The following is a 27,968-nucleotide window of genomic DNA, read 5'->3' as shown; positions in this document are numbered from 1 at the left end:
ACGACGCCTGCGCAGTGTGAGCGGGATGGCGCATTTTCTTGCACCGAGCAATGCGGTGTCGCTGGCGGGTGAGGAAGGCGGAGAGTGCTATCGTGAAGTGAGGGGAGGGATTCATGTAGGCATCCGGGGGAGCCTTGTTCTGAACTATAAGGTGGGAAGTTGATGCTGGGTACTGCTACTCCCGGACCCCCGGCGTGAAAGTTGTGATATCATCCTCGAACCGTGAGTGGCTGTGGTGGCGGCTGGGGGGAACCCGGATGGGGAGTGAGGGTGGGGGAGGTTGGGAGGCGGAGCTGAGAGGAAAGAAAGAAAGGAGGGTGAGGACCCGGATGCTGAACCGGATTGTGTCTGAATTTTCCATCCTCTCGCTGGAGAAGGGGAGGAGCGGTAGGGGACCCCGCGGAGCGGAAGGGGGCCTTGGGGCGGAGAGGAAGCAGGAACCTTACCGACCCTGCGGGCTCCGCTAGACGGAGTCGGCGTTGGAAGCTCTTCTGCCAAGCCTGTGTGGAAAATATGCCTCGAAGTTATTTAAATTCCCTCCATGTACCTCTCCGGCAATTTACTTCATACCCATACATCGTCTCCCGGAGTTCGAGTGGAAGGATGCACTCCACGCTTCACAGCCGCGCTTACACTTTGTCGATTTAGCAATTCTGAAAACAGACCCATCCCTTTTTAAAAAATTACTTTGCACGATATTTTCCCTTTTCTGTTCGTGTGCCCGGATTTCGTCCTCTAACGCATTGGAAGGTACTCGGCTTACGTCCCTTCGTTCATTTCGTCTTTCCCACATTTGAACGCCACCGCCTGGTGTGGTCCCTGCCGTCATGAGCCTGAGCCTAGTGAGACTGGCAGGATGGCCACACAAGTCAGTGTGATATTGCAACAGGTGTGAGTGCCGCGAAGGAGAGTTTCGTGGTGATAAGATAATTGGAAATAGGGAGTTTGCCTTAGGGAGATGAGGGAAGGCTTTCCCGAGGGAGTGAGGATCCAGCCGAGAGTGGCAGGGTTAGCGGGAGTTAACTACGGAAAGAACATTCCAGAGAGAAAGAACATCACGTTGGAAAGCCTTCTTCCAGGAGGGAGCTTTTTAAACCATGAGGAGCAGCTGGGCCGGGGGTGGGAGGGCGCGGGGCTTGGCTGTCCGAACCTGATACGCTATGTTAGGGAGTTTTGTTCTTATCTAAGAGCCATGGGATAACTTCGGAGGGTTGCCAGTCAGAAGGGAGATAGGACCAGATTTGAATTTCGAAAAGGTCACTGGCTAAAGAGTAGAGGACCAGGGGGATATTGCTTCAGTAGTCCAGACGGAGGAGAGAATCTGATTTTGTGTTAATTAATATTCATCGTGCGTTGTTTGAACAAATGTAAAGCAGTTTCCCAGTTTTGAAAATGAGTAGTTTCAGACTCTCACAGAGGCATCCTGTGGTGGTTCGTTCTAAAAGTAGATTAGACACAACATTGTAAATCAACTATACTTCGGTAAAATAGTTTAAAAATTGATTACTTTTAAAAACGTAAATTAGTAGAGTTCATGTAACACATTAATGCCTCTTTATATTCGGGTCCAGTATGTGATAGCTGAAATTTCTAGGTGTGATAAATTGGAGTCTTTTGGGTTAAAAAAGAAGAAAAGAAAAAGAGCCAAATCAGAGTATATGCCACAGTAATGTAGAAACCCTCAGACTCTTTAGAAGACAGGAAACTTTAGTTTTCAGTACCTAGCAAAATTGAGGCTTCTGTGTTTTCCCACTGTTGAGAATACTTGCATACAAACATTATCTGGGGAAGGAACATTAATTGATTTATTTGTTAAGTGAGTATTCTTAAACTTACCAGAGTGAGCAAAGGAAAGAATGATTTTTTTAAAGTTCATAACTAATATTTTCAGTCAAACAAGACATCAACCAGCTAAGCCCTAAGAATTGAAACAGATTAGCGCTGAAAATCTGTCTAGTGGCGTATTGTTACTGATACAGAGACAAAAGAGAATTATTGAAAGTTGGTCTTACTGATTTTTAAGTTAAGTCACATGTGTTCTGGAGGCTGTGAAAAAGATAAACATAATTTTCTCAACCTAGTTGGGAAGAGATGGCTACTAACTGGTTTAAATAGAACAGTATATGAGATGCTTTTTTAAAATTCTACTTTTAATTCTGTTCAATAATCTTTTAACCTAAGTGATTATTCTTCCTGTGCATCATCTTCTTTTCTTTCTTTAATCTCTTAAGAATAAGATAATCTGTGTCAAACTTTAAACAGTATAGGTAATAGGTTACTAAACTGGTATTTGTATTATTTCAAAATATTTTCTGAACTTTTTTCCCTTGCAACATACTTAACATTAATTGTTGGTCAAGGCAAATGTAGAAGAAAATACACTTTTCAGTCTTTTAGGCTCATGATCCTAGAGACCAAATCATTGTCCCAAGAAGCAAAAGAAAGTAGACAAAGGTGAGAAACCTTCTGAAGTGTGCCAATTAGAAATGAAAACTCCCTCCCATCCCCCCAAAAAGAGAAAAAACAAAAAAAACAGAAATGAAGACTCCTAATAGGACAAACAAAAATAGCAATAGATATTTACAAAGAAATAGTAGAGATTCAATAGTAAAGAGGGATTCTAGGAAAACTGAGTGATGTTCTAGGAAATATTGAAGTAAATATAAAATTCAGAATAATAAGTCACTACAGGGGAATATTTTTAATAATATAATTGCACTCAAGTAAATGCATGTCTTAATCAGAATGTCGAAAATTGATTGATTGTGAAGAAAATGCAGAATAGGATTTTCTCCTTATATTTTAAATACACAGTTGACCCTGAACAACATGAGTGGGAAGTGCTGGGCTCCACTTATACATGGATTTTTTTTTTTAATAAATACATACTACAGTATTACATGATTTGCACTTGGTTGAATCTGTGGCTGCAGAAGATTTTCAGTTGTGTGTGTGTGTGCGGAGGGGGGGTGTTGGTGCCCCTAACCCCGCTGTTGTTTAAGGGTCAAATGTATAAAACCTACTCTTTTTTTTTTTTTTTTTTTGCGGTACACGGGCCTCTCACAACAGTGGCCTCTCCTGTTGCGGAGCACAGGCTCTGGATGCGCAGGCCCAGCGGCCATGGCTCACGGGCCCAACCGCTCCGCGGCATGTGGGATCCTCCCGGACCAGGGCACGAACCCGTGTCCCCTGCATCGGCAGGCGGACTCTCAACCACTGCGCCACCAGGGAAGCCCCAAAACATACTCATTTTAATGCTCTTAGAAAAAAGTATGTTTATTAATTTACGTGATCAGTCAAGTATAGAAGTATCTAATTCTGTTGTTGTCTTTCGATGTTGATGTCAACAATTTAAGCCTTTTATGGTTGATAAAATAGGAACGGCTTTTAGTGTAAGTTTTGTAACTAAGGAAACCACTTAAAATCCAGGTGAACACCTTGACCAATATAATCACTTAAGTGAAGACTTTGTTGTTTTTTTTTAAAGAGATATAATTTACATATCATATAGTTTACCCATTCAAAGTATTCAACTCAGTGTGTTTTGTTATATTCACAAGGTTGGGCAACCAGCACCACAATCTAATTCTGGAACATTTTGATCTCCCCAAAAAAAAGAACCCCATTAGCAGTCACTCTGTCTTCCCCCTACCCCAGCCCTATGCAATCATGAGTCTACTTTCTGTCTCTATAGATTTGCCTGTTCTGAACATTTCATATAAATGGAATCATATAATATGTGACCTTTTGTGACCATCTTCCTTCATTTAACATAATGTTTTCAAGATTTCATAGGTGTAGAGTTTTCATTTAAAACCAAACTGAAAGTTTACCTTTACTACAACACCTTGAAATACAAATACAAATTCCTCTGTACTTTGATACTCAGATAATTTAGTTAACTACATCATCTTTATGTTTCTCCTTTTTTACAGATCAGCTTTGAAATTAAAAAACAATGGAGAAGACTCAAGAAACAGCCCAAAGAATTCTTCTAGAACCTTACAAATACTTACTTCAGTTACCAGGTAACAGTTTAGTTACAGTACATATAGGGTCATCTATATAAAGTAATCGTCATTTAAATATTAGCATACAGAAAAGGTTAGAATTGCCAGCTCTTGAGAGTTTCTGTTTTCTATTTTGTAAGAAGATACACATGAGGAAAATAATAATAAACTTTTACAACTTTTTGTTCTTAAAAGGGATGTTTTTGAGGCACCCCTTAAAAAATATCCAATTTTATAATATAACTAAAAACATAAAAACACTTAAAACATTTGAGTATCTCATTAGAAGTTTTTTTCTTTATGCATGCCACACATTCCTATTCCCTACTCTTTAGATATTAGGGGATGATCTGCCAATTTGTGAAACAAGAAGAAGCTTCACTTAACTTTCCTGTTCAGGTTTTCCGTTATCACATACACTGCATTTCTTATACTACTAGTTCCTTTAAGAAACAAATAGTAAAGCATCCAAAGCACATTACTTGGAAGCATAGCCCACATTATTCCTATATAAAGATGAGTCACTTGAACATGGCTTCCTAAAGGAACACCTGCCTAATCATATGTATGTGCTTGTTTTATTTTGCTCTTTTTTTTTTTTTTTAAGCTTTTCTGGGAAATGATAGTAGCAAAGAAAAACTCATGCATGTGATAAGCGTGGCTTCTTGTAATAAAGCTTCATGTATAAACCAGTTACTAGGGCTTCCCTGGTGGCACAGTGGTTGAGAGTCCACCTGCCGATGCAGGGGACACGGGTTCGTGCCCCGGTCCGGGAAGATCCCACACGCCGCGAAGCGGCTGGGCCCGTGAGCCATGGCCGCTTAGCCTGCGCGTCTGGAGCCTGTGCTCCACAATGCGAGAGGCCACAACAGTAAGAGGCCCGCATACTGCAAAAAAAAAAAAAAAAAAAAAAAACAGTTACTAAAACGTGATAAGTTGGGACTTCCCTGGCAGTCTGGTGGTAAGGACTCTGCACTTTCACTGCTGAGGGCCCGGGTTCAATCCCTGGTCAGGGAACTAAGATTCCACAACCTGCGCAGCATGGCTCAAAAAAAAAAAAAAAAAAAAAAACAGTGATAAATTGACAACTATAGAAACCCATCTAGCCCATAGTGTGGCTCAACTGTAGTGATGATCTCAATCACAAAAAGGTTGTCATTTCTGTTCTAAAGTGCACACTTTTCTCGATGAGCACTCCTCAATGGCATTTCTATTCTTCTTGAGTCTGGGGAGGATAAGTACCGTTGTCTGAAGCCAGAAGAGTGGTAGCTCCCTTCCTCCACCTTGGAAACCATCATGATTAGTGTCATTTCTATTCTGGCAGACCCTCATGGAGACATACTTGTTAATGTCAATGCTTCAAAAGAATGGAGGAGAGACAAGCAGAGAATGCAAGGGAAAAGTTGCCTACTGTTTAAGAAAAAGCCAAGAGACTGCTTTTGAGTGACATTTATTCAGCAGCCAGTAACTTTACTTATTTTAGAGTCTCATATTGAGAAAGGTAGCACTATTTCTCTTGTACTCTTCCCACCTATTGCTGGACTTATTTTGTTACACGCTGGCAAACACTGGTTGGAACTGGGCTACCATAAAACATGCCAGTTACCAGTGATGACAGGTGTCCAACTAGCACCACCCAGCGTCTCTGCTCCACTACTGTGCAGAACAAGGACTGCCTATAGTTACATTTTAACAGTAATGCTTACCTGTGTAATGAACTACTTCTGTTAACATTTTTTTTAATCCTCATTATTTGGAAGTAGTGTTTTAGGCCGTTAGATAACATATTTAAGACTCTCATTAGGTATCCCATCTTTTTATTTTTCAAATCAAATATACTCCTGCACCCATGATAGAATAGAACCTCAAAAGAGTTTCCTAAAGAAAGAGGAAACTGTGTTATGCATAAACTATTTTTCACAGAGAGCTTCAGAGTTACTAAAGTGACTTAAAGATGGGCCAGGCCATTTATTCTACTGTAAAGTTAATCTTGCTGAAAAGAGGTTATAATAATTAATAATTGTTGATATTAGGATATTCTGAAATTAGTGAAGTAGAATGACTTTTATTTATGTTTCTTTATTTACTGTAGTGTAGAAGTGTAGGTCCCCAGGCCTTTGCAGTGGGAGGTGGAGGGTGGGTTTTGAAATGGAGGAAGAAGAGGGCCTGCAGAAAGGGAGTCAGTAACGTTAAAGTCTTAAAAAAGAAACAGTAATTACTGTAATATTAAAATAAAACCTGAGGGGACTTCCCTGGCGGCGCAGTGGTTAAGAATCCGCCTGCCAATGCAGGGGACACGGGTTCGAGCCCAGGTCCGGGAAGATCCCACATGCTGCGGAGCAGCTAAGCCCGTGCGCCACAACTACTGAGCCTGCGCTCTAGAGCCCGTGAGCCACAACTACTGAAGTCCTTGCACCTTGCACCTGCGCTCTAGAGCCTGTGCTCCGCAACAAGAGAAGCCACCGCAGTGAGAAGCCCACGCGCCGCAACGAACAGTAGCCCCCGCTCACCGCAACTAGAGAAAGACCATGAAGCAAATGAAGACCCAACGCAGCCATAAATAAATACATACATACATACATACCTGAGTACCTGTAAGTTAAGCCATTTATTGTACTGTTTTCTAAATACATTCTGAAGTGACAGGGAAAATGTGCCTGCACATTGATTCTCTGTTCTTCATCTTCTTCTTTTTTAAGGTGATAGGGTTACTTTGCACAGTTGTGCCTTCTCAGTGTAGCCCAGATTGACCTTGGTCAAACTGGAAAGTAAATCAGAAGGATAAAGGATATAATTGCTACTCAGACCACATTCTAAAGGCTAGTAGACAGAGGATACTGCTTCCAGAACCCTAAGAGATCCTTCCCTTTTAGACTTCTCACAGAAAGTGAAACTTTGTTGCATTTGGGTATGTGATGAGGGTGTGTGTATTCATTTGTTTGGCTGATTGGTGCAGAGAAAACACAGATAGGACTCAGAAAATACTGTTTTTGTTCACTGAAACTTTATGTAACTATTTTCCTGAAACCTAATCTGAAATTAGGGTGTAACTGTGCATTCGCTTTAGCAGGAAGCTCATAGAAAGAACATTTTTATTAAATGAACTGGTTGTGGTTTTTATCTACCATTCCTTTATATTTGGGCTAAAATGACTTCTAATGGTGACTACTACCCAAAGACCTCTCTTGAGCTTTCTGTGTAAGAAAAAGATAATATTGAAAAACTAATGGCCCTAGTCAAAATAAAGAGATTAACTTTTGACTAAATTCAGGATGTTAAAAGGGAATACTTCATGGAGTGCTAATTCACTTTTTGATAGGAAAGAAGCAGAGCTGTCCAGTCTCTCAAATCTTAATATAAAGGAATGGTAGATAATTTTAAGAGGTAATTCTATAAGGTAATTCAATAGCAAAGTACATTTACTTTAAAATACCTATATTTGGGCTTCCCTGGTGGCGCGGTGGTTGAGAGTCCGCCTGCCGATGCAGGGGACATGGGTTCGTGCCCCGGTCCGGGAAGATCCCACATGCTGCGGTGCGGCTGGGCCCGTGAGCCATGGCCGCTGAGCCTGTGCGTCCGGAGCCTGTGCTCTGCAACAGGAGAGGCTACAACAGTGAGAGGCCTGCGTACCACAAAAAAAAAAAAAAAAAAATTCCTTTCAGTTACATTGTATATTGGACTAGTAAGTTAGAAAAAAGAAAAAGGAACTATCCAAAACCATCCATTTGATGTTAGAGGAAAGTATAGTAAAAAGGAAAACTAAAAGGAAAACAAAAACAAAAATATATCTATAGTTATATATTGAATGGATAAACAACGAGGTCCTACCATATAGCACAGAAAACCATATTCAGTATCCTATGATAAACCATAATGGAAAAGAATATTTTAAAAGAGAATGTGTATATATGTATAACTGAATCACTTTGCTGTACAGCAGAAATTAACACAACATTGAAAATCAACTACATGTCAAAAAGAAAAAATACCTATAGCCTCTGAAGTGGATGGTGCTAATTAACTGCCACTAACTAGACTGGCTCCCTTTTCAAAGGAATGAATTAGATCATAATTCCCTAAAAGCACATTCCATATTACTCAGCCATAAAAAGAAACAAAATTGAGTTATTTGTAGTGAGGTGGATGGACCTAGAGTCTGTCATACAGAGTGAAGCAAGTCAGAAAGAGGAAAACAAATGCTGTATGTTAACACATATATATGGACTCTTAAAAAAAAATGGTTTTGAAGAACCTAGGAGCAGGACAGGAATAAAGGACAAGGGGAGGGGGAAGGGTAAGATGGGAAGAAGTGAGAGTGGCATTGACATATATACACTACCTAATGTAAAATAGATAGCTAGTGGGAAGCAGCCGCAGAGCACAGGGAGATCAGCTCGGTGCTTTGTGACCACCTAGAGGGACGGGATAAGGGAGGGTGGGAGGGAGACGCTAGAGGGAGGGAATATGGGGATATACGTATGCATATAGCTGATTCACTTTGTTATACAGCAGAAACTAATACAGCATTGTAAAGCAATTACACTCCAATAAAGATGTTAAAAAAAAAAAACATTCCATTCCAAAACTGTTGATATAAGTTAAGATGAAAGGAGTGAGCTTACTGATGGGTCCCTGGAGTCCTAGAACTCTCTTTTGCCTGCCCTAATTTTAAAAGGTTGTGCATTTTAGGATATGAGTTTTGGTGGAGGGAGGTAGTAGGGCCCAGCAGTGGAAGACAAGCTCTACAGTAGATAATGGATTGGTGGGGCTGGATTTGTCAAGTTTTATTAGTTTCACAGGAAGTTTCTGAATGTGTTTCTTGTAATTAAAAATATTAATTTATTGCCAAATTTTATTCTTTAAATGCAGGTAAACAAGTGAGAACCAAACTTTCACAGGCGTTTAATCATTGGCTAAAAGTTCCAGAAGACAAGCTACAGGTATTTAGGCAATTCTAACCTTATTCTTAATCTCCAAGAAATTAATAGATATCATGTAAAAATACTCCTAGCTCTTAATTCAGTTTAATGATCATACATATCTTACATTGAGGTTGCTAGATAATAACTAGTTGTAAAAACTAAGGCACCTGACACTTTGATAATCTGTTAATATACATTAAGTATTTATAAGCTCTTTTGAATAATTCAAATAAACTGAAATTTTTCAATTGTATTTCTTGTTAGATTATCATTGAAGTGACGGAAATGTTGCATAATGCCAGTTTACTCATCGATGATATTGAAGACAACTCAAAACTCCGTCGTGGCTTTCCAGTGGCACACAGCATCTATGGAATTCCATCTGTCATCAATTCTGCCAATTATGTATATTTTCTTGGCCTAGAGAAAGTCTTAACCCTTGATCACCCAGATGCAGTAAAGCTTTTTACCCGCCAGCTTTTAGAACTCCATCAGGGACAAGGCCTGGATATCTACTGGAGGGATAATTACACTTGTCCCACTGAAGAAGAATATAAAGCAATGGTGCTGCAAAAGACAGGTGGACTATTTGGATTAGCAGTAGGTCTCATGCAGTTGTTCTCTGATTACAAAGAAGATTTAAAGCCACTACTGAATACACTTGGGCTCTTTTTCCAAATTAGGGATGATTATGCTAATCTACACTCCAAAGAATATAGTGCAAACAAAAGCTTTTGTGAAGATCTAACAGAGGGAAAGTTCTCATTCCCTACTATTCATGCTATTTGGTCTAGGCCTGAAAGCACCCAGGTGCAGAATATCTTGCGCCAGAGAACCGAAAATGTAGATGTTAAAAAATACTGTGTACATTATCTTGAGAATGTAGGTTCTTTTGAATACACTCGGAATACTCTTAAAGAGCTTGAATCTAAAGCCTATAAACAAATCGATGCATGTGGTGGGAACCCTGAGCTAGTAGCTCTAGTAAAACACTTAAGTAAAATGTTCAAAGAGGATGAATAATATTAAGCCATTCTTGATTAGGCCTGATAGCTTAGTTGACTTTTTTTTTGTCTTTTAGCCTATTACCTTTTTTAAAATTTGGACCAATCTGTTAGTATCCAAAAACTGAGTGATAGTGGTGATGTGAGTGAGGTTGTTTCAATATAGAATCCCCGTGTACAGATAATCATAGTACCAAGTTGAAGGAATCAAAAGGAGCCACATTTAAATGAGTCTAATTTGAATGTCAGAATGTTCTGTGTTAGGACGTTGTGGCCAACTCTGCCATGCATGTTCTGTTGATTCTGTCAATAAAGAAGACTTCAGCTCCAGGAATTTTTATCCACATACTTCCTAACTGTACTGTACGGGCAGTTCACAATTCATCTACCCCATTTCCAAGCCATTGACTACTTGGGACCAGTTTCTATAGCTAGCTGGCCCGAAGACCACAGGAACTCCTCTTTCTTCCTAAATGTCGTTGCTTAGAATTCTCCTCCCTGGAAACTCCCTTAGTGAAGTCTTCCATGAGAAAGCTGACAGTGACAAGCAGTAAGCATTCTGGGCCTCTTTTCCTTTCTCCCAACCCAGCAAATTCTGCTGTTTATTTAACCAAGGAGTCTCCACTGAATGAAATTTACACACTAGCCCAAGTTCTTTTTCCTTCTAATGTAACTTGTGCCTCAAAACTAATTTGTATCTGGGTACAGCAGTCTCTTTCCATTTGTGGGGGGAAAAAAGGTACATGGAAAAAGTATTTTAGGAAGGAGCCTTTAAACCATTTTATGCTGTCTTTATCATTAGTAGTAAAAATCATAAAAGCTGTTTGCTCACAAGTACAAAAGCTGGGGGAACTGTCCTTTTCCTTCCCACCCGCATCGTTAACCCCTCTAGGCAGTTGGTGCTTGAATGGAAAAGGAAGTAGGCATCTTTAACCTCTATGATTAAAGGAAAGAAAAGTGTTAACCTGAGAGCTACTGCCTGACTGAAAATTAGCCAAAGGCTATACTATCAGGCACAGTTAGCTTTATAGTGCCTTAACCCTGACTATCCCTTTTGTTTCATTTTAGGCCCTCAGCCCCTGGAGCCATCTTATGGCACAAGAGGTATGAAAAAAGAGACCCTGATTTCTGTATGAGAAGTGTCACTGACATCCCAGAATGAAAGTTTGTACTTCTCAGTAGCATTACATTTTGCTTGATTGGTTGTACAGTGTGTTATCTTAAATCAAACCACCATATTTTTGTATGAGAAATTCTCACCAAAATACTCAACCTAAATCTTTTTTGAAAAGTTCAGTATTGCCTTTACTTTTAGAATAATTTGAATCTTCCGTTTTAATTGATCCAAGGAAACCTCTTCTGAAAATCATACATATTTGTGTTATACTATGGATATTTGAACTTTGTTTTTATGAACCTGTAACAAACTTGATATTAAAAAAGATCTAATGCTAACTATATAGACAGAAATGAAGTTATTTACCTATAAGTATAATGATTGCTTAAGTAGATTATTTCTTAGCTAATCAAATTAATTTTGGCTTGGTGCTACTCATTATTCTTTTCTCATTTTTTTTATTTTTTAAATTTATTTTTGGCTACGTTGGGTCTTTGTTGCTGCACGCGGGCTTTCTCTAGTTGCGGCGAGTGGGGGCTACTCTTTGTTGCAGTATGTGGGCTTCTCATTGCAGTGGCCTCTGGCTCCAGGCACACGTGGGCTTCAGTAGTTGTGGCACGTGGGCTCAGTAGTTGTGGCTCGCAGGCTCTAGAGCGCAGGCTCAGTAGTTGTGGCACACAGGCTTAGTTGCTTGGTGGCATGTGGGATCTTCCCGGACCAGGGATTGAACCCGTGTTCCCTGCATTGGCAGGCAGATTCTTATCCACTGTGCCACCAGGGAAGTCCTCTTTTGTCATTTTTATCTTGCCTTTCAGTGACAGAAATGCTTGGCATTGAATTGGGGACTTATAAAAAGAGTTATGTATTAAATCATCAAAAATCTGTTCTTTTTACTTGAACCATAGTCATGATGGTTAATACAGAAGAAAATCAAATTGATTTTCTTTGTTGGCGAAATCAAAAGAATGAAGGCTAGTTATGTTGCTATAAATGACTTTCAGACCTCAGCAAGATTTTAAGTACATCAGCTCTTCTCTTATTCCACTCTGTCAACTTCCTTACTTGACTTCCTTCTCTTCTTAACCTATAACCTATAGTCGTTCACTTCAGGGAGCCTTTCAAGAGCTTTCTCGGATCACTTTCCTCCTTTCCTTAGGCCCCTCTCATCCTGCCAGTTCCCAATCTTGCGTGAATCCAACGGTGCACGTGCTTTGCTCCTCCCACGTTGCTAAGTGCTGCTGGGGAACGTTTTCACAACTGCTATAGCCATTGCAAATTAATGTATTAAAACCTCAGTAGCCCTTTTATTTTTCATCTAATCCTGATGGAGGTTTAAAATGTGCCAATCTAGGGACTTCCCTGGTGGCGCAGTTGAGAATCCACCTGCCAATGCAGGGGACACGGGTTCAATCCCTGATCCTGGAAGATCCCACATGCTGCAGAGAAGCTAAGCCCGTGTGCCACAGCTACTGAAGCCCGCGCGTTTAGAGCCCGTGCTCCGCAACAAGAGAAGCCACTGCAATGAGAAGCCTGCGCACCGCAACGAAGAGTAGCCCCCGCTCGCCGCAACTAGAGAAAGCCCGTGCGCAGCAACGAAGACCCAACACAGCCAAAAATAAATAAATTTACAAAAAAATTAAAAATAAATGAGATTTGTCAATCTAGCATTCCCTCCTCCTCCATTCTTCTCCTGTTAAATGTAAATTCTTCTAACCTTCCTCCCCTATGCTTCTTTAGGTCTGCCTTTCATCTCAAGATAAGTTGTTTGTCCTCCTGCCCTAGACCAAACAACTCTCCTGTTTTTGATTCCCTCTCTTTCTGCCTCTTGAGGGCCTTATTTTATTCCCTGCCTTATATCCTCAAGATTTATCCATTGGCTCTGTTTTAATCAGCACTGAGAGGAAGGAAAGAGGGAAGAAAATGTATATTTGTGAAGGACCTATTAGGTACCACTGTTTTATGTTTTTTTCTTCAAGCATTTACTGAGCAGAGCCAGGACCTTGAATACAGGTCAGAGCACTTTGCTCTTCTGTACTGTTGGCCTCCCATTCTAAATGCACACTTAAATATGTTTAAAAGTTTAGAAAGCACTGGTCTATTGTAATGTACTAAACAGCTTCCTTCCTATAATCTCTACCCACTCCAGTCTATCCTTCACACTCCAACCAAAGTTGTCTTTCCAAAGCACAAATATGATTATTGTCATTCCGATGTTTTAAATTCTCTGAATCCTCAATACTGCCACCTGTAAATTCCTTGGCAGAGTATATAAGGCTTTCCAAAATCTGATCTCCAAACGACTTCAACCATATTTCCTAATATTTTACTCTCCCCACACACGTTATACTCTGCCAGAAAATAACGTTCGTCATTGCTGAGACACTATTGTGTTTTTCATTCATTTCATTTAGAATACTTCTTGAGTGCCTATAAGCTAAATCCTTTGCTAGGCTTTGGAGATAGAAGAGTGATAGACACTATCTCTTAGCCTTATGTGATTTTCTTGTAATGGAGACTGGGAAGTAAGTAGCCAATTATTAAACAGTATTGTTAGTGCTGGAATCAGGGCCCCTAATTTCTTGTTTACATGTCTGCTTCTCCCATTGGATTAGAAACTCATTAAGGGCAAGGACTGTGACTTACCCTCCTCTTCTCAGTAGCACTTAATGCTACTGAATGAATAAATCTACTTGAAACTAATCTCCCACCTCTCAAGGGTTCCATTAAATATAATGTATGTGAAAAGATATCATAAACTTCAAATGTTAGCTTTTATGTTAATGTGGTTCTTCTCCCTCTAATTCTTTCCCTAATGATTCTTACTCAATGTTTTCCCTTCTGAAAGCATTCTTAGACTGTTTACTTTCAGTTTTGTCCATAATTACCATTGTATCAAAACCCTGACCTCCTCATATTGAAGTCCTGTATTTTAACTGTTCATCTGAGTTTTCTGTTATCAGCTTGAAATCATATTTAAAACCAACTTATACCTCCCTCCGTGTCCCTTTACCAAGCCAACTAATGGAATGAAACCACTTCTACCCCCACCTCTTCTATCACCATTGTCATTCTTAAAGTGATCCAGGAGTGTCTTTATTTCTTACCCTTGCCTCCTATCCAGTCCTCCTAAGTCCTATAGACTTGTCCTTTGAGATATCTCTTATCTGTCCCTTACTTTCCCTTCTCACTTCCTTTTCATTTTCACTGGGGCACTTAGAACAGCCTTTATTGCCATACATGCAGGGCTGATATTTGGTGGCTGGAATACAGAAAAGGACTCGTGATAATGAACACTACAATAATATGAACTCAGAATACAATTGGCATTTGGCTTCTCAACCTCCCACCACCTCCACTTGGCTAACTGCACCCTTACTTGGTTATTTCATTAAATCTTGTAATAATGCAACCTCAGCTTTTATGTGATTGACTATATTGGACCTTACAGTTGCATGGCATAATTTTACTCTACTCTTGGTAAAGATTATAATAGTACGTGCAGTAAGCAAAAATCAGTAATACAAATTTCCATATTAACCCATTAGTTAAAGTTAATTGTGCAGAATGTTTAATGGGCATCTTGTCATAGAGATATCTGGGAAACGTCTGCAGCACTACCTGCCTTGTCATGCACGTTGTTTATAAAGCACTCTATGCTTTAGGAGAATGACCCATTTATTTTCTTTGAATTATATTTGTTACTGTACAGAAAGAAAAATATATCTGAAGAATTGAAAATTGGTATAGTGGATAATGGAAGCTATTTAGACCTCAATGGGCAAAGCAGTACTAATGGTAAGCTACAAAAGTAATTTGTAAATCTTACCTAAACTTGTAAAGTCACATAATAGAAATTGCAAAATGAGAATAGTTAAATATTTGAAAAGTAAAAAATATAAAAAGATTTAGCTTTAGTAAATTATATTCTAACAGCTGTCCATATTTTACAAGAAAGAAATGATTTATTAAAGTTGACAGATAAAGTCAAAAAGTCAATTAAACTAAAGGAAACTGAAAATGAAGCAGAAGGTTATTGAAACAAATAATGATAAGCCCTTTGAAACAAAACAAAGTAGCTATCCTAAGAGGCAAACTAATAGATTTTCTAATATGGTTTATGAAAATGCATTTGTGGTTTGATAACAGACACGAAAGCATAATTTTTTTTAAGTTCAATATATTGAATCCTGAAACCTGACCAATTTAAGTTTGTAAAGCTCTGGATCGAAGAAGAACAAAAATAAAATGACAGCATTCACTAAATGACTTAGCACTAAAGATATAAAATATATAATTTTAGACACTATTATAAGGCTTAGAAGAATGTTGAATATACTTCCTGGTAGTTTCGAGGAAACCAGGAGAGGATTCAGCAAAAGAATGTTATTAATATTGGGAGAAATTTTCAATTTATTGAGACCACAAGTCACCTATGACTGTCAATTTATTCATTTTATTTTTTTTGGCTACACTGCGTGGCCTGTGGGATCTTAGTTCCCCAACCAGGGATCGAACCTGCGCCCCCTGCGTTGGAGGCACTGAGTCTTTACCACTGGGCCACCAGGGAAGTCCCATGACTATCGCTTTAATGAGGAAGTTTTTGGGAGAATTTATTGCAGTTTACTGTGTTACATCATGGCTCAGACAGGAGTATCATTTAGCTAGTAACTGCTGCAACAAACAAAAGATCAAACCAATCATTTCCTCCTGCCTTGGAGTATCATCATAGCATATATGGATAATTAATGTCACCTAACTTGTTTTACTGGAATCCCTTCTCTTCCTTCAGCCCATGTTGCACAGAACTGCCAAACTAATCTTAATGAATTTGCTTTCACTTTGCCTCTATTCATAAATCGTTTCCTTTTAGGACAAACACTTTAGCTTCACAGTCAAAGCTCCCTGTAATCTGCTTCTCATCTTATATATACACACATATATATGTATATATATTTATGCTTATATATAATTTTTTAGAAACAGCTTTATTGACTCACACACCACATAATTCTTTTAAAGGATACAATTCAGTGGGTTTTAGTATATTCATGGGGTTATGCAATCATCACCACAATCTAATTTGATAACATTTTTGCTTCCCCTGAAAGAAACCACCATCACTATTAGCACTCACTCCCATTGCCCCCACTCCACCCCTAACCCCCACCTGAGACAGTCACTAAGCTACTCTCTGTATTTATAGACTTGCCTATTCTGGTTGTTTCATATAAGTGGAATCATATACTACGTGGTCTTTTGTGACTGGCTTCTTTCACTTAGCATAATGTTTTCAAGGTTCATCCATACTACTTATATCATAACTTCAATAATTTTTAAGTCTGAATAATAGTCCAGTTTATGAAAATACCACATTTTGTTTATCCATTCATTGGTTGATGGACATTTGGATTGTTCCTACTTTTTGGCTTTTATGAATAATGCTGCTATGAACATTTGTGTCCAGGTTTTTCTGTGGCTATATATTTTCATTTGTCTTGGGTAATATTATGGACTGAATGTTTGTGTCCCTCCAAAATTTATATGTTGACGCCTCAACCTCCAGTATCTCTGTATTTGGAGATGGATCTTTATGGAAGTAATTAAGGTTAAATGAGGTCATAAGGGTGGGAATCTGATTTCCTTACAAGAAGAGACCCAAGGGAACTTCCCTGGAGGTCCAGTGGTTGAGACTCTGCGCTTCCAATGCAGGGGCACAGGTTCAATCCCTGGTTGGGGGATTAGGATCCCACGTGCCATGCGGCCAAAAAGAAAAAAAAAAGACCCAAGAGAGCCCTTTTCTCTCTTTACACCATGTGAGGACACAGTAAGAAGGTGGCCACTTGCAAACCAGGAAGACAGCCCTCACCAGGAATCCAGTCAGCTGGCACCTTAATCTTGGACTTCCAGCCTCCAGTACTGTAAGCAAATAAATTTCTGTTGTATAAACCACTTGATTTGTGGTATTTTATTACAGTAGCCCAAGCCAACTAAGAAACTTAAATACCTAGATGAGTCATATGGTACCTTTGTTTTACATTTTGAAGAGGGAGTATATTCTTAAGATATACTCCCTTAGTTGTACAGAAATGTACATAAAAGTATATTCATTGCAGCAGTATTTGTTTTTTTCTAAGATTTTTTTTTGATGTGGACCATTTTTAAAGTCTTTATTGAATTTGTTACAATATTGCTTTTGTTTTATGTTTTGGTTTTTTGGCCGGGAGGCATGTGGGATCTCCACTGAACCACCAGGAAGTCCCTGCAGCATTATTTGTAATAGAAAAAAAGTAACAAATGTTCATCAATATGAATTGATTAAGTCACAATTCAGTGACTTAATGCAGCAAAACTATCTGTATACTATACGTACAATATATAGCAGCAAGATAATTTTTAGATATTCGTGTTCTTTTCCCTCTGTTTTTTCCATCTTTAGTTACAGAAAGGTAACCAGTCCATTTTGTACTTTCTTGCCTCAGGGAAGTATTATGATGATAAAGCTAAAAGAAGGCTCTTGTAAAACACTTCCTTTCTGAATTAATTTTCCTACAACCTGAGCCTGTTGAAGAGATCAGGCTAGGTGTACTGGAAGGGAGACACAGAGAAAAGGAGCAGTGACTTTAAGGGCAAACAGAACAGAGGAAAGAGGAGAGATTCCTGGGAAGGAACAAAAGCCAGAAGTTCCCATGGCTGTTGGTAGTACTGTAGGAGGTGAGCAAGACTTCATGGAGGATGGACTAGACAGTAACCTTCCCGTTCTCTTCCTGGGACAGGGAAGGAGAAAAGTGCCAGGCTTTGAGGGATCACTGTTGGCTTCAATAATAAACCTGCCAATGGAGTCTGATGCCTGCAGTTGAGAGGTAAGGAGGCCCTAACACTGACTGAGATTAAATTTTCTGCTAGCCCTGCAGGAAGGGAGTGAAAAAAGAACATTCGTCCTTTCAAGATGCTGGACTGAGTACGTGTTTGTCTTTTCTCCCTCTTGAGAGAATACTAAAAGGAAAGAAAAAGAATAAAAAGGCTAAAATATCAAAATAACCTTGAGAATTGGAAGGGCTTTGTTAGTGGATGAGAAATTCCAAAAAATGTCTGGACTACAGAAAGCAGAAAGACTACTGATTGATATAAGCAGTGGGGATATGGCCAGAGCTAAGGCTATGTAGAGAAGGGGCTGTGGCTGAAACGGGACCCAGCAGGCTCAGGAGAACTGAAAGTACTTGGCAGAATAATGGAGCCCCAGCGATGCCCACGTCCTCATCCTCAGAGCTGGTGAACAGATTAGATTACATGGGAAAGGGGAATTAAGGGTGAAGAGAAATTATGGTTGCTCATTGATGATCTCAGAATAGGGAGATTATCCTGCATTATCCAGGTGGACTCACCTGTAACTACAAGCTTCCTCAAAGGAGAAGAAGGAGGCAGAAGGGGAGAGTCAGAATGAGATGTGACATTGGAACCAAAGTCAGAGTGGTGTGATGAGAAGGACTCAACCCACCGTTTCTGCCTTTAAACATGGAGGAAGGGGGCCACAAGCCACAGAATGCAGGTGGCTTCTAGAAACTACAAAGACAAGGAAACGGATTCTGCCCTGGAGTCTCCAGAAGGGAACACAGCCCTGCTGATACCTTGAGAAGTGTTGGACTTCTACAGAACTCTATATAATAAATATATGTTGTTTAAGCCAGTAAGTTTGTGGTAATAGGAAACGAACTGGAACAGCTCTCTACTTGTCAACAAAGAGGACTGGAGAGATAAATGTGGATGAAAACAGAAATTAATTGATAGTCTGTAAATGGAAGTGTACATCTCCCCACGCTACCTCTTTCTTACACCCCAATGGGCAAACTAAATCATGACTGCCAGATATTTTATCCTCAAGCAGAAGAGTAAGACATGTTTTTAGAGAAGTAGAAGTGCGTTTCTGGGAAGAATTTGAGCAAATAGGAAAGGTATTGGTGTCAAAGAGCTACATTCTTCTGTTCTGGCATCAGGGAGCCTTCCTGGAGCATCATGGCTGCTCCCTTCCCAATCACATGACACTGAAACTTAGCAGCCAGCCAGCCAGCCCTGCTTGCATAAGCTGAACTCCCATTAGCTCCCATTTAGGACTTCTCATGCCTCATTCTGTCTGAAACACAAATGGACAACCAGAAACTCCCACACATTTATAGAATACCTGCAGTATGACAGAGAAAGACCAAGGTAAAAAAAAAAAAAAAAGCAAAACCAAAATAAAACAAGAAAAATATAGAAAAACTCAAATTAGAGGGAACAGAAAAAACAGAGAACACCTTAAAACAAAATAAGACAAACCACAATCTGTAAGTAGTGTCACTGGAGAGATCTGAGGGGATATGGAATGGAATCTATGGCCGCTGTTGTTGTTTATCTTCCTAACAGTCATCATGAAAAGAACCTTTTTGATATTATCCCCATGTTGCATGGCCATGTGTTTCAGGAAAAACAGAATTCTCTCCTCCTCGGGGGGTCTTAGTCTGTGTCACTTAAGGCCTTCAGCCAGTTGGGTGAGGCTCACCCACATAATGGAGGGCAATCTGCTTGACTCAAAGTCTGCTGATTTAAATGTTGATCTCATCTAAAACATACCTTCACAGCAACACTGAGACTGGTGTTGACCAAGTCTCTGGGTACAATGGCCTAGCCAAGTTGACACATAAAATTAACCTTCACAACCACATGCCAAGATGAAAAGTTGCACATCAGAAGGTACCAAAATTTCCTTAAAAGCAGCCTGGAGAGAACTTGGTATGATAAACCTCTGCCACTGTGAAGTCCCCCGTGGAAGGCTGACTCCTCCTTGGGATGGAGCTGTAAGGAGGACAGATAGGAAGAAGACTGTAAAATGTTACAATAAAAGAATTAGCTTTTGATTTTTTTCTTATATAAATCTTTTTCAGGATGTCCTTATGAACAATTATTCATAGCCTCAACTCCTGTGGTGTCCAGTAAAACACTGTGAAATCAAATAAATCTCCAGAAATTGAATGGGTTTAACTGATCTTGATTTTCTTTTACGTTACCCTACAACTCCAAAGGGCTTGTGTACTAAAGTAGGCATCATGCACAGAGATGGCCAGCAGGCACATGAAAAGATGTTCAACATCTCTAATTATTAGAGAAATGCAAATCAAAACTACAGTCAGGTACCACCTCACACCAGTCAGAATGGCCATCATTAAAGTCTACAAATAACAAATGCTGGAGGGGGTGTGGAGAAAGGGGAACCCTCCTGCACTGTTGGTGGGAATGTAAATTGGTGCAGCCAATATGGAGAACAGTATGGAGGTTCCTCAAAAAACTAAAAATAGTTGGGAATTCCCTGGCAAACAGTGGTTAAGACTCAGCACTTTCACTGCCTTGGCCCAGGTTCAATCCCTGGTCAGGGAACTAAGATCCCATAAGCCATGCAGTGCAGCCAAAAAAACCCAAAACAAACAAAAAAGATACATGCACCCAATGCTCATAGCAGCACTATTTACAATAGCCAAGACATGGAAGCAACCTAAGCATCAATTGACAGATGAATGAACAAAGAAGATATGGTATGTATACACAATGGAATACTACTCAGCCATAAAAAGAATGAAACATGGATTTGCAGCAACATGAATGGACCTAGAGACTATCATACTAAGTGAAGTAAGTCAGAAAGAGAAAGACAAATACCATATGATATCACTTATATGTGGAATATAAAATGACACAAATGAACTTTTCTACAAAACAGATTCACAGACATAGAGAACAGACTTGTGGTTGCCAAAGGCGGGGGATCGGGGAGGACTGGATTGGGAGTCTGGGATTAGCACATGCAAACTATTATACACAGAATGGATAAACAGGATTTCCCTGGTGGCATAGTGGTTAAGAATCCACCTGCCAATGCGGGGGACACGGGTTTGATCCCTGCTCCAGGAAGATCCCACATGCCACAGAGCAACTAAGCCTGTGCGCCACAACTACAGAGCCTGCGCTGTAGAGCCCACGAGCCACAACTACTAAGCCTGCGTGCCACAGCTACTGAAGCCCACGCACCTAGAGCCCTTGTGCTCCGCAGCAAGAGAAGCCACCACAGTGAGAGACCCACGCACCGCAACGAAGAGTAGCCCCCACTTGCTGCAACTAAAGAAAACCCCACGTGCAGCAATGAAGACCCAACACAGCCAAAAATAAATAAATAAATGAATAAATATATTTTTTTAAAAAGAGAATGGATAAACAATAAGGTCCTACAGCACAGGGAACTATATTAAATATCCTGTGATAAACCATAATGGAAAAGAATATGAAAAAGGATGTACGCATATGTATAACTGAATCACTTTGCTGTACAGCAGAAATTAACGTAACATTGTAAATCAACCTTACTTCAATAAAACAAATTTTTTTAAAAAAGTAAAATAGGTGTCATGGTCCCAGTGACAAAAATCAAGAAAGTAGATATAGTCACTGAGAGAGGATGTAGCCCAAGAAGAGCAGTTATCAAGGAGGGAACAATTAAAGGAATAAGGAAACCACGAAGGAAGAGACCAGCTAATTAAAAAGACAGGAGGTTCTTAATCTGTGATCCATGGACTTCTCTGGGGCCCATTAACTGCCTTCAAAGGTTAATTAACTCCCTGAAATTATATGTGAAATTTGCATGTATGTGGATAGCTGTCATCAGATTTCCAAAGTTATTTTTTAACTCCCGGTCAATGAAAACGACCACAACAAAGAAAAGAAAAAGAAATGAAAAGAAAAACAAAACCAAAAAATAATCACTTGAAAGAAAGCATGTGGTTTCAAGGAGTGAACCATTCAAGTATAATGCAGTAGAGATACCCAATAGGATATTGACTGAAAAGTGTTCAATCAGTATGGCAATTAGAAGGTCTCTTCTTTGAAGAGTCATTTAGTTGTGCTCCCTCAACCTCCTTTCCACTTCAGCTCACTGTAGTGTGGCTTCTGAGGCTGCTACTCTACCAAAACTGCTCTTGTCAGCGACACTGACATTTATTTTGTGAAATCTAGCGGTCTTCTCATCTAGCTTGACTTCTCAGCAGCGGTGACCCCACAGTCTTCCAGTTTTGCTCCAACCTCTCTGGTTTAAGCCACTATTTCCTTTTGTGCCCCAGAAGAAATGACTACAATAGCTCATAAGTGACCCCTCTTTTTTTTTTTTTTTTTTTGGCCACTCGTCTTGCTGATCTTAGCTCACTAACCAGGGATGGAACCCAGGCCCCTTGGCAGTGAAAGCACCAAGTCCTAACCACAGACCACCAGGGAATTCACCGTAAGTGACCCTCTTAATCCTCCCTCAGCCCTGCTTCCCACTCCTGTTTACCTATAGAACTAGAAAGATCTTCCTCCAGTTCTTTTTTCTTTTTTTTTTACATTGCTTGATCCTTCTTATCTTGCAGCTGTCAGTTCAAATGTCACCTTGAAAGTTATCCTCCCCTTACTTCCTACTTTCAGTTTGTAACATATCACAGAACCATCTGTTTCCTTTAGTGCACCTCACATAATCTGAAATTATCTTATTCATTTTATTTATATATCATCTGTCTCATACCATTAAGATACACATTTATCCAGAACTGGAACATTGCATCTCTTTTTCTCTGCTAGGTCTCCAGTGCCTAAAAATAGTGTTTGCTGCAGAGCTGGCTCTTATTTACCTGATGCATGAAAGACGAGACTTAAAATGAATTGCATTACAAATACTTGATATTTTAAGTTTGCACTTTTTTGAGACAGTGCTTTAAATATGATCTTTACAACAAAGGGGGATAAGTAACCCTATCGACCTATGCTATTGAGAAATCAAGGGATATGAGGACTAAGAAACCATCTTGGTGATCTGAAGTCAGTGGTGATATTTGAAAGATAATTGTGGAAAAACTGGAGGGAAGACAGAAGCCAGAAGGTCAGGCTGAAAAAGATTAAAGTGAGAGGAGGGTGAGGAATGAGAGACAGGGTGTATAGATCTCTTTTAGGGAAAAACTTTAGCAGAGAAAGCACTTCAAGGAGATAACATGGTTGAGGCAGCAGTACAATGTCTCGAGGAAAGGACAGAAGGCAGAGAGGGATCATTCTTTCACTCTAGGCAAAACCAGGCAAGTACTGTCACAACTCAGTGGAGACAGGAAAATATTTTACAAAGAAAAGGAAGGTGCATGCTTCCTATATCTGTTGTGGGGCTGGTCTGAATTTGGTGGATGCCAATAATCTTCAAGAAGTGTGGCCATTCTCTGCCGAAAGATAATTTAAAACTCTCCAGTTAGAAAGTGCACAGCTCTTCTCAGGACACAGCTGAATGTCAGTAAATAACCTACCTTTATTCTGCTTCAGTTTTTGTCTAAGTTGGGGCCAAAGTTGTCCTCCAACCTTAATGAGTACAGGAGGCTTGATCAAAATAAATAGTGATAAATCCCATCTGATAAAGCCATCTGAGTCAAACCTGTAGTCTAACAAAATTTATTAAGTTGCTGAACAAGGAAAACCACCCACCAAAGGAACTGGGGGAGTCTAACTGGAAGAAAAAAAAAACAAAAAGGAAGAGGCAGACATAGCATAGGATTTGGTGGAGTGTATTAATAGATAAGAATTAAGCAGGCTCAGGCCTGAGTTGTGAAGCCGACTCCAAGGTCATGTAGCGTTGAAAACCATAAAGTTAAAATACATGTGGAATGTTATATCTGAAAATTTCTTATTTGAAGCACTATGCCTGGGCTGGCAAAGTGTCAAAATGATCCCCAGGACTCAGCTCTGCCAGGCAGACTTGGGATATTCCATTATTACTCATATGATTTCAAACAATAAAGCTTCTGAAAGTTTGTTTTTTGGAACAAGTTTTTTTAGCCTATGCCGTTTCATTAATCAACAAAAGCAGTTTTTACAGCTTCATAATGGGTATCTCTATGTGCTGAAATTCTTAAATTTAACATTCAGCTTGAAGGCTACCTCCCTGAAGTGTTATTTAATTTCCCTTTGGTTGGGTTAAAGGCCTCTTTTATTTTCACCAACGATAACAATACTATGGGTATTATATGCTTTAATCATGTACCAGGCTCCACGGCTAAACGTTTATTTATGCATCATCCCATTTCATCCTCACAACTCTTGAGATACGAGAAAACTCTTAGAAATTAACATGCCTACGGAATTTGCTTTTTCTATTACTGCATTTACTTTCATCCTGCTTTGCGATTCATCGAGTTAATTTTCTTCCCCTAGTTTTTGTGGAATCAACCCTACACTCTTCTCTGTGACCACCACAGGCTTCCTCCGTGGTAGATTGTCAATGAACGTGGAACTGAATCTCATACAGGACTTGTAACTCGCTTCCGTGATAACAAGTAAACTGGAACCTGCGCGTCCCATGCGTCGTTCTGTCATCCCGGGTTCCGGGGACTCGCTGGAGCAGCACAGGAGCGGCGAGCTCCGCTGGGTTTGGGCGGTCTGACCACACCTTCGGCTCCCCAGACGCTCGCTGATAATCACCGCTGAGATCCAGCTGCCGCCGCTCCTTCCCGAGGAGGCGGGACTTCCTGTCTTCCTAAAGGAGCACTTCCGTCCACGGCCGGAAGCTGCTCTGGGGCAAGACGCGAGGTGGGGGCAGGAGCTCAGACCACCCTGGCGGACCGCGGATAGGTGAGCTTCTTCGGGGTCAGGGGAGCGGAGGGAGCCGTGCGTTCTTGGCTGGCTCGTGACCGGTGCACGCCTGCGAGGCTCTCGGTCTGTTTTCCCTTTAGAAACTTCCCAAGTGGCCGGGCGTTGCCTGCTTCCTGGGGCTTGGAGCGAACCCAGCTGCGCCGGGTGCAGAGGAGGCGTTCGTGGGGGCGAATGGGGTCCCGGGCCGGAGCCCGTGGCGGGCGAGCGGGAGTGGTGGCCCCGCACTGAACTTCACAGAAAAGTCATACTGACTTGTCACTCTGCAAGAGGTGAAACTGGCACAGGCGACCAACGACTTGGTGTCAGGTTAGAGAAACAACCCTGACCATCCAAATCCTTTAACATTTGTGATGCAGGAGAAATAAGGTTAAGTAGGTGGAGAACGTTTACAGGTTTTACATATTACTCACTACCAGCCGGGGACTATTCTAGGTTGTGGGTGAGAACAGACTTCTCTTTTGTCTGAAGTTAATATATCCATGGTCACTGTCATTTGATACTTGGCTCAACTGTTTTCATCTTTTTAGGGGTTTTTTGGTAAATATGTAAATAATTTTTTTCTTTTTTTTTTGGCTGCGTTGGGTCTTTGTTGCTGCGCGCGGGCTTTCTCTAGTTGCTGCGAGCGGGGGCTACTCTTTGCGGTGCGCGGGCTTCTCATTGCGGTGGCTTCTCTTGTTGCGGAGCACGGGCTCTAGGCTCGCGGGCTTCAGTAGTTGCGGCACGCGGGCTCAGTAGTTGTGGCTCGCGGGCTCTAGAGCGCAGGTTCAGTAGTTGTGGCGCACGGGTCTTAGTTGCTCCGCGGCATGTGGGATCTTCCCGCACCTGGGCTCGAACCCGTGTCCCCTGTATTGATAGGTGGATTCTTAACCACTGTGCCACCAGGGAAGTCCCTTTACGTATGCTTTTGTAACTAGCATATTGTTGGGGAATTTTTTTTTTTTAAACCAAGCGGACAGTCTCTGCCTTTTGACTGGCAGGCTGACTGTACTTATATTCACTGTCATTACTGAGATATTTGTTGAGGCCTGTAAAACCTTCGGCATCATCCTTGACCCATTTCTTTCTCACCACACATGTAACCTATCAGCAGATGCAAGAACTCGGCCTTCAGAATCTATGCAGAGTCCCAAGCCCTTCTCAGCACCTTCCCTTATTCAAATTACAGCCATCTCTCACCTGGATTTCTGCAGTAGCCACTAAAATAGTCTGCTTTTTCTTTTTTCAGTCTTTCCATCGCATGTAGAGTGATTCTTTTTTTTTTTTTAAATCAGATTATCTCCCTCCTCTCAAAAAATCCTCCATGGACTACCCATTTCACTCAGATTAAAAGCCAGATTCTTCAGAGTGGCCGTCAAGGTTCTGTATGACCTGGCCCTTGCTTTCCTTCTGATCTCATCTCTGGCTACTCTCCCTCTTTGCTCTATGTTGTTGCCTCGGGCACATCCTAACCTCAGGATGTTTACACTTGCAGTTCCTTTGTCAAAATGTCCACATGGTTTAATCCTTTACCTCCCTCCTGTTTTTGTTTTGTTTTGTTTTTTTTGAATATTACCTTCTCAGTGAGGTCTTCCCTGACATAGCCTTCCCTTATATTTCCGTTGTACTCGTTGCCCTTGTACTTATTACGATATGACGTGCCATGTGATTTATTCATTTTTCTGGTTCATTACTGTTTAACCCACTAGGATAGAAGTTTCATGAGAGCAGCTATTTTTCTGTGTTTTGTGTACAGCTGTATCCCTAGTGCCTAAAACAATATTTGGCTTTTAGTGGGCTCTCCATAATATAATTGTTGAAAAAATGGATTTGGCCTTTTTTTTTTTGCCATCTGGTACTTTGTACTTTCTGTGCTTTTTCTTTCTCTTTTCTTGCCTTTTTTTGAATTGAGGTTTTGTCTTGTTTTCTCTCTTCACTTTTTCTCTTCTACTTGTTTGGAAGATATGTTACTATATATACGTTACTTCTGTCCTTATAGTGGTTAACCTTTTAATTTATCTAATCAGAATCTTAACCTTGCAGAACAATATTGTCTTTACCTGTGAGCTACTGATTTTAACAGGCCTCCTGGATCATCTCAGTACTTATTTTCATAAGATGTAAACGTTCAACAATAAAACTAGTAGTTGTTACTATTTTCTGGTGGTTTTGATTTTTTCCTTTTTGGTTTATTAAAGTAAATTTGTGATACAGCTTAATAGAATATTTACTGTATACTTAGCATTCCAAAGTTTATTTTTTAAGAAGTATGTGATACTTTCCCTACCTTAGCATTTTGCTGGGAAATGTGCAAAAGAGTCCATTAGAAAATAATATGATAGACATTATTAAGTGTGAAATGAATATAAAATAGGTAGAGGCTACCAGAAAAGAGGGAATTTAACAGTTTGCTGGTTATTAGGAGCAGCTGGAATGAATTTGTGGAGGAGTGATTTGGGAATATTTGGTGGTATTTGAAAGTGTAGAGAAAAGGCACTGATTGGTTCATTAATTTTATTATTTCTGTTTCATATAGTTGTATCATAAAAATTGTGCGTTTGGTGTGGATTTCAGTCATTGGTGTTCGAGAGAGAAGACATGTCTACAGCCTCTTCAGAAAGCCTAAGGCTTTCTGGAGGAACTGCTTAAAATGATGAGACAATTCAGTGTGTGAGGGCCAAGGAATTACTGTGAGGATGTAGTAGAACTTGGACACAGGCTTTGACATTAGCTATGACGTGCATGGAGGACAACAGGACATTAGGTTAAGTGAAGTAAGCCGGTCACCAAAGAGAAATACTGTGTGCTTCCACTTCTGTGAGATATTTGGAGCAGTCAGGTTAATAGAAATGGAAGGTGGGGTCTGGGAGAGGAGTCTATGGGGAGTTGTTTCATGGGTAGAGACTTTCCGTTTTGCAAGGCGGAAAAGTTTTGGTGATTGATTGCACAACAGTGTGAATGTATCTAATGCCACTGAACTGTACACTTAAAAATGGTTAAGGTGGGGCTTCCCTGGTGGCGCAGTGGTTGAGAGTCCGCCTGCCGATGCAGGGGACGCCGGTTCGTGCCCAGGTCCGGGAAGATCCCACATGCCGCGGAGCGGCTGGGCCCGTGAACCATGGCCGCTGAACCTGTGTGTCTGGAGCCTGTGCTCCGCCACGGGAGAGGCCACAACAGTGAGAGGCCTGCGTACCGCAAAAAAAAAAAATGGTTAAGGTGATAAATTTTATGGAATGTGTATTTTATGACAATTAAATTTCTT

General features: G+C 40.4%; 2 protein-coding genes across 8 annotated transcripts in view; both read left to right on the top strand.

The window, feature by feature from the left end:
* Nucleotides 1-5: 5 nt before the first annotated feature.
* On the top strand, nt 6-24,451 carry GGPS1 (geranylgeranyl diphosphate synthase 1). Of its 6 annotated transcripts, XM_082854248.1 has the most exons (9): nt 34-222; nt 3,936-4,028; nt 8,880-8,950; nt 9,197-9,532; nt 11,005-11,040; nt 14,763-14,848; nt 17,827-17,913; nt 22,270-22,349; nt 24,337-24,451. In XM_082854248.1, the coding sequence occupies exons 2-6, from the start codon at nt 3,959-3,961 to the stop codon at nt 14,778-14,780; spliced, it is 531 nt and encodes a 176-aa protein (XP_082710374.1). In that variant the 5' UTR covers nt 34-222; nt 3,936-3,958; the 3' UTR covers nt 14,781-14,848; nt 17,827-17,913; nt 22,270-22,349; nt 24,337-24,451. The 6 variants fall into 6 exon arrangements, with proteins under 6 accessions (XP_082710372.1, XP_082710374.1, XP_082710373.1 ...); XM_082854247.1 differs by lacking the exons at nt 14,763-14,848; nt 17,827-17,913; nt 22,270-22,349; nt 24,337-24,451 and adding an exon at nt 12,405-12,858 and having other exon boundaries at nt 9,197-9,512; XM_082854249.1 differs by lacking the exons at nt 34-222; nt 3,936-4,028; nt 8,880-8,950; nt 9,197-9,532 and adding an exon at nt 9,957-10,486.
* Nucleotides 24,452-24,645: 194 nt separating this feature from the next.
* TBCE (tubulin folding cofactor E) overlaps nt 24,646-27,968 on the top strand; it is a 109,725-nt gene continuing 106,402 nt past the window's right edge. For both annotated transcript variants that reach the window (XR_014326734.1, XM_082854238.1), the window contains exon 1: nt 24,646-24,709. The gene's annotated coding sequence lies outside the window, so the exon portion shown is untranslated. The remainder of the gene's footprint in view (nt 24,710-27,968) is intronic.

This window comes from Leucopleurus acutus (genome assembly GCF_964270905.1).
Source record: "Leucopleurus acutus genome assembly, chromosome: 14".
Lineage (NCBI taxonomy): Eukaryota > Metazoa > Chordata > Mammalia > Artiodactyla > Delphinidae > Leucopleurus > Leucopleurus acutus.
Note: the sequence above shows the minus strand (reverse complement) of the source record. Positions and strands in the feature narration are given on the sequence as shown.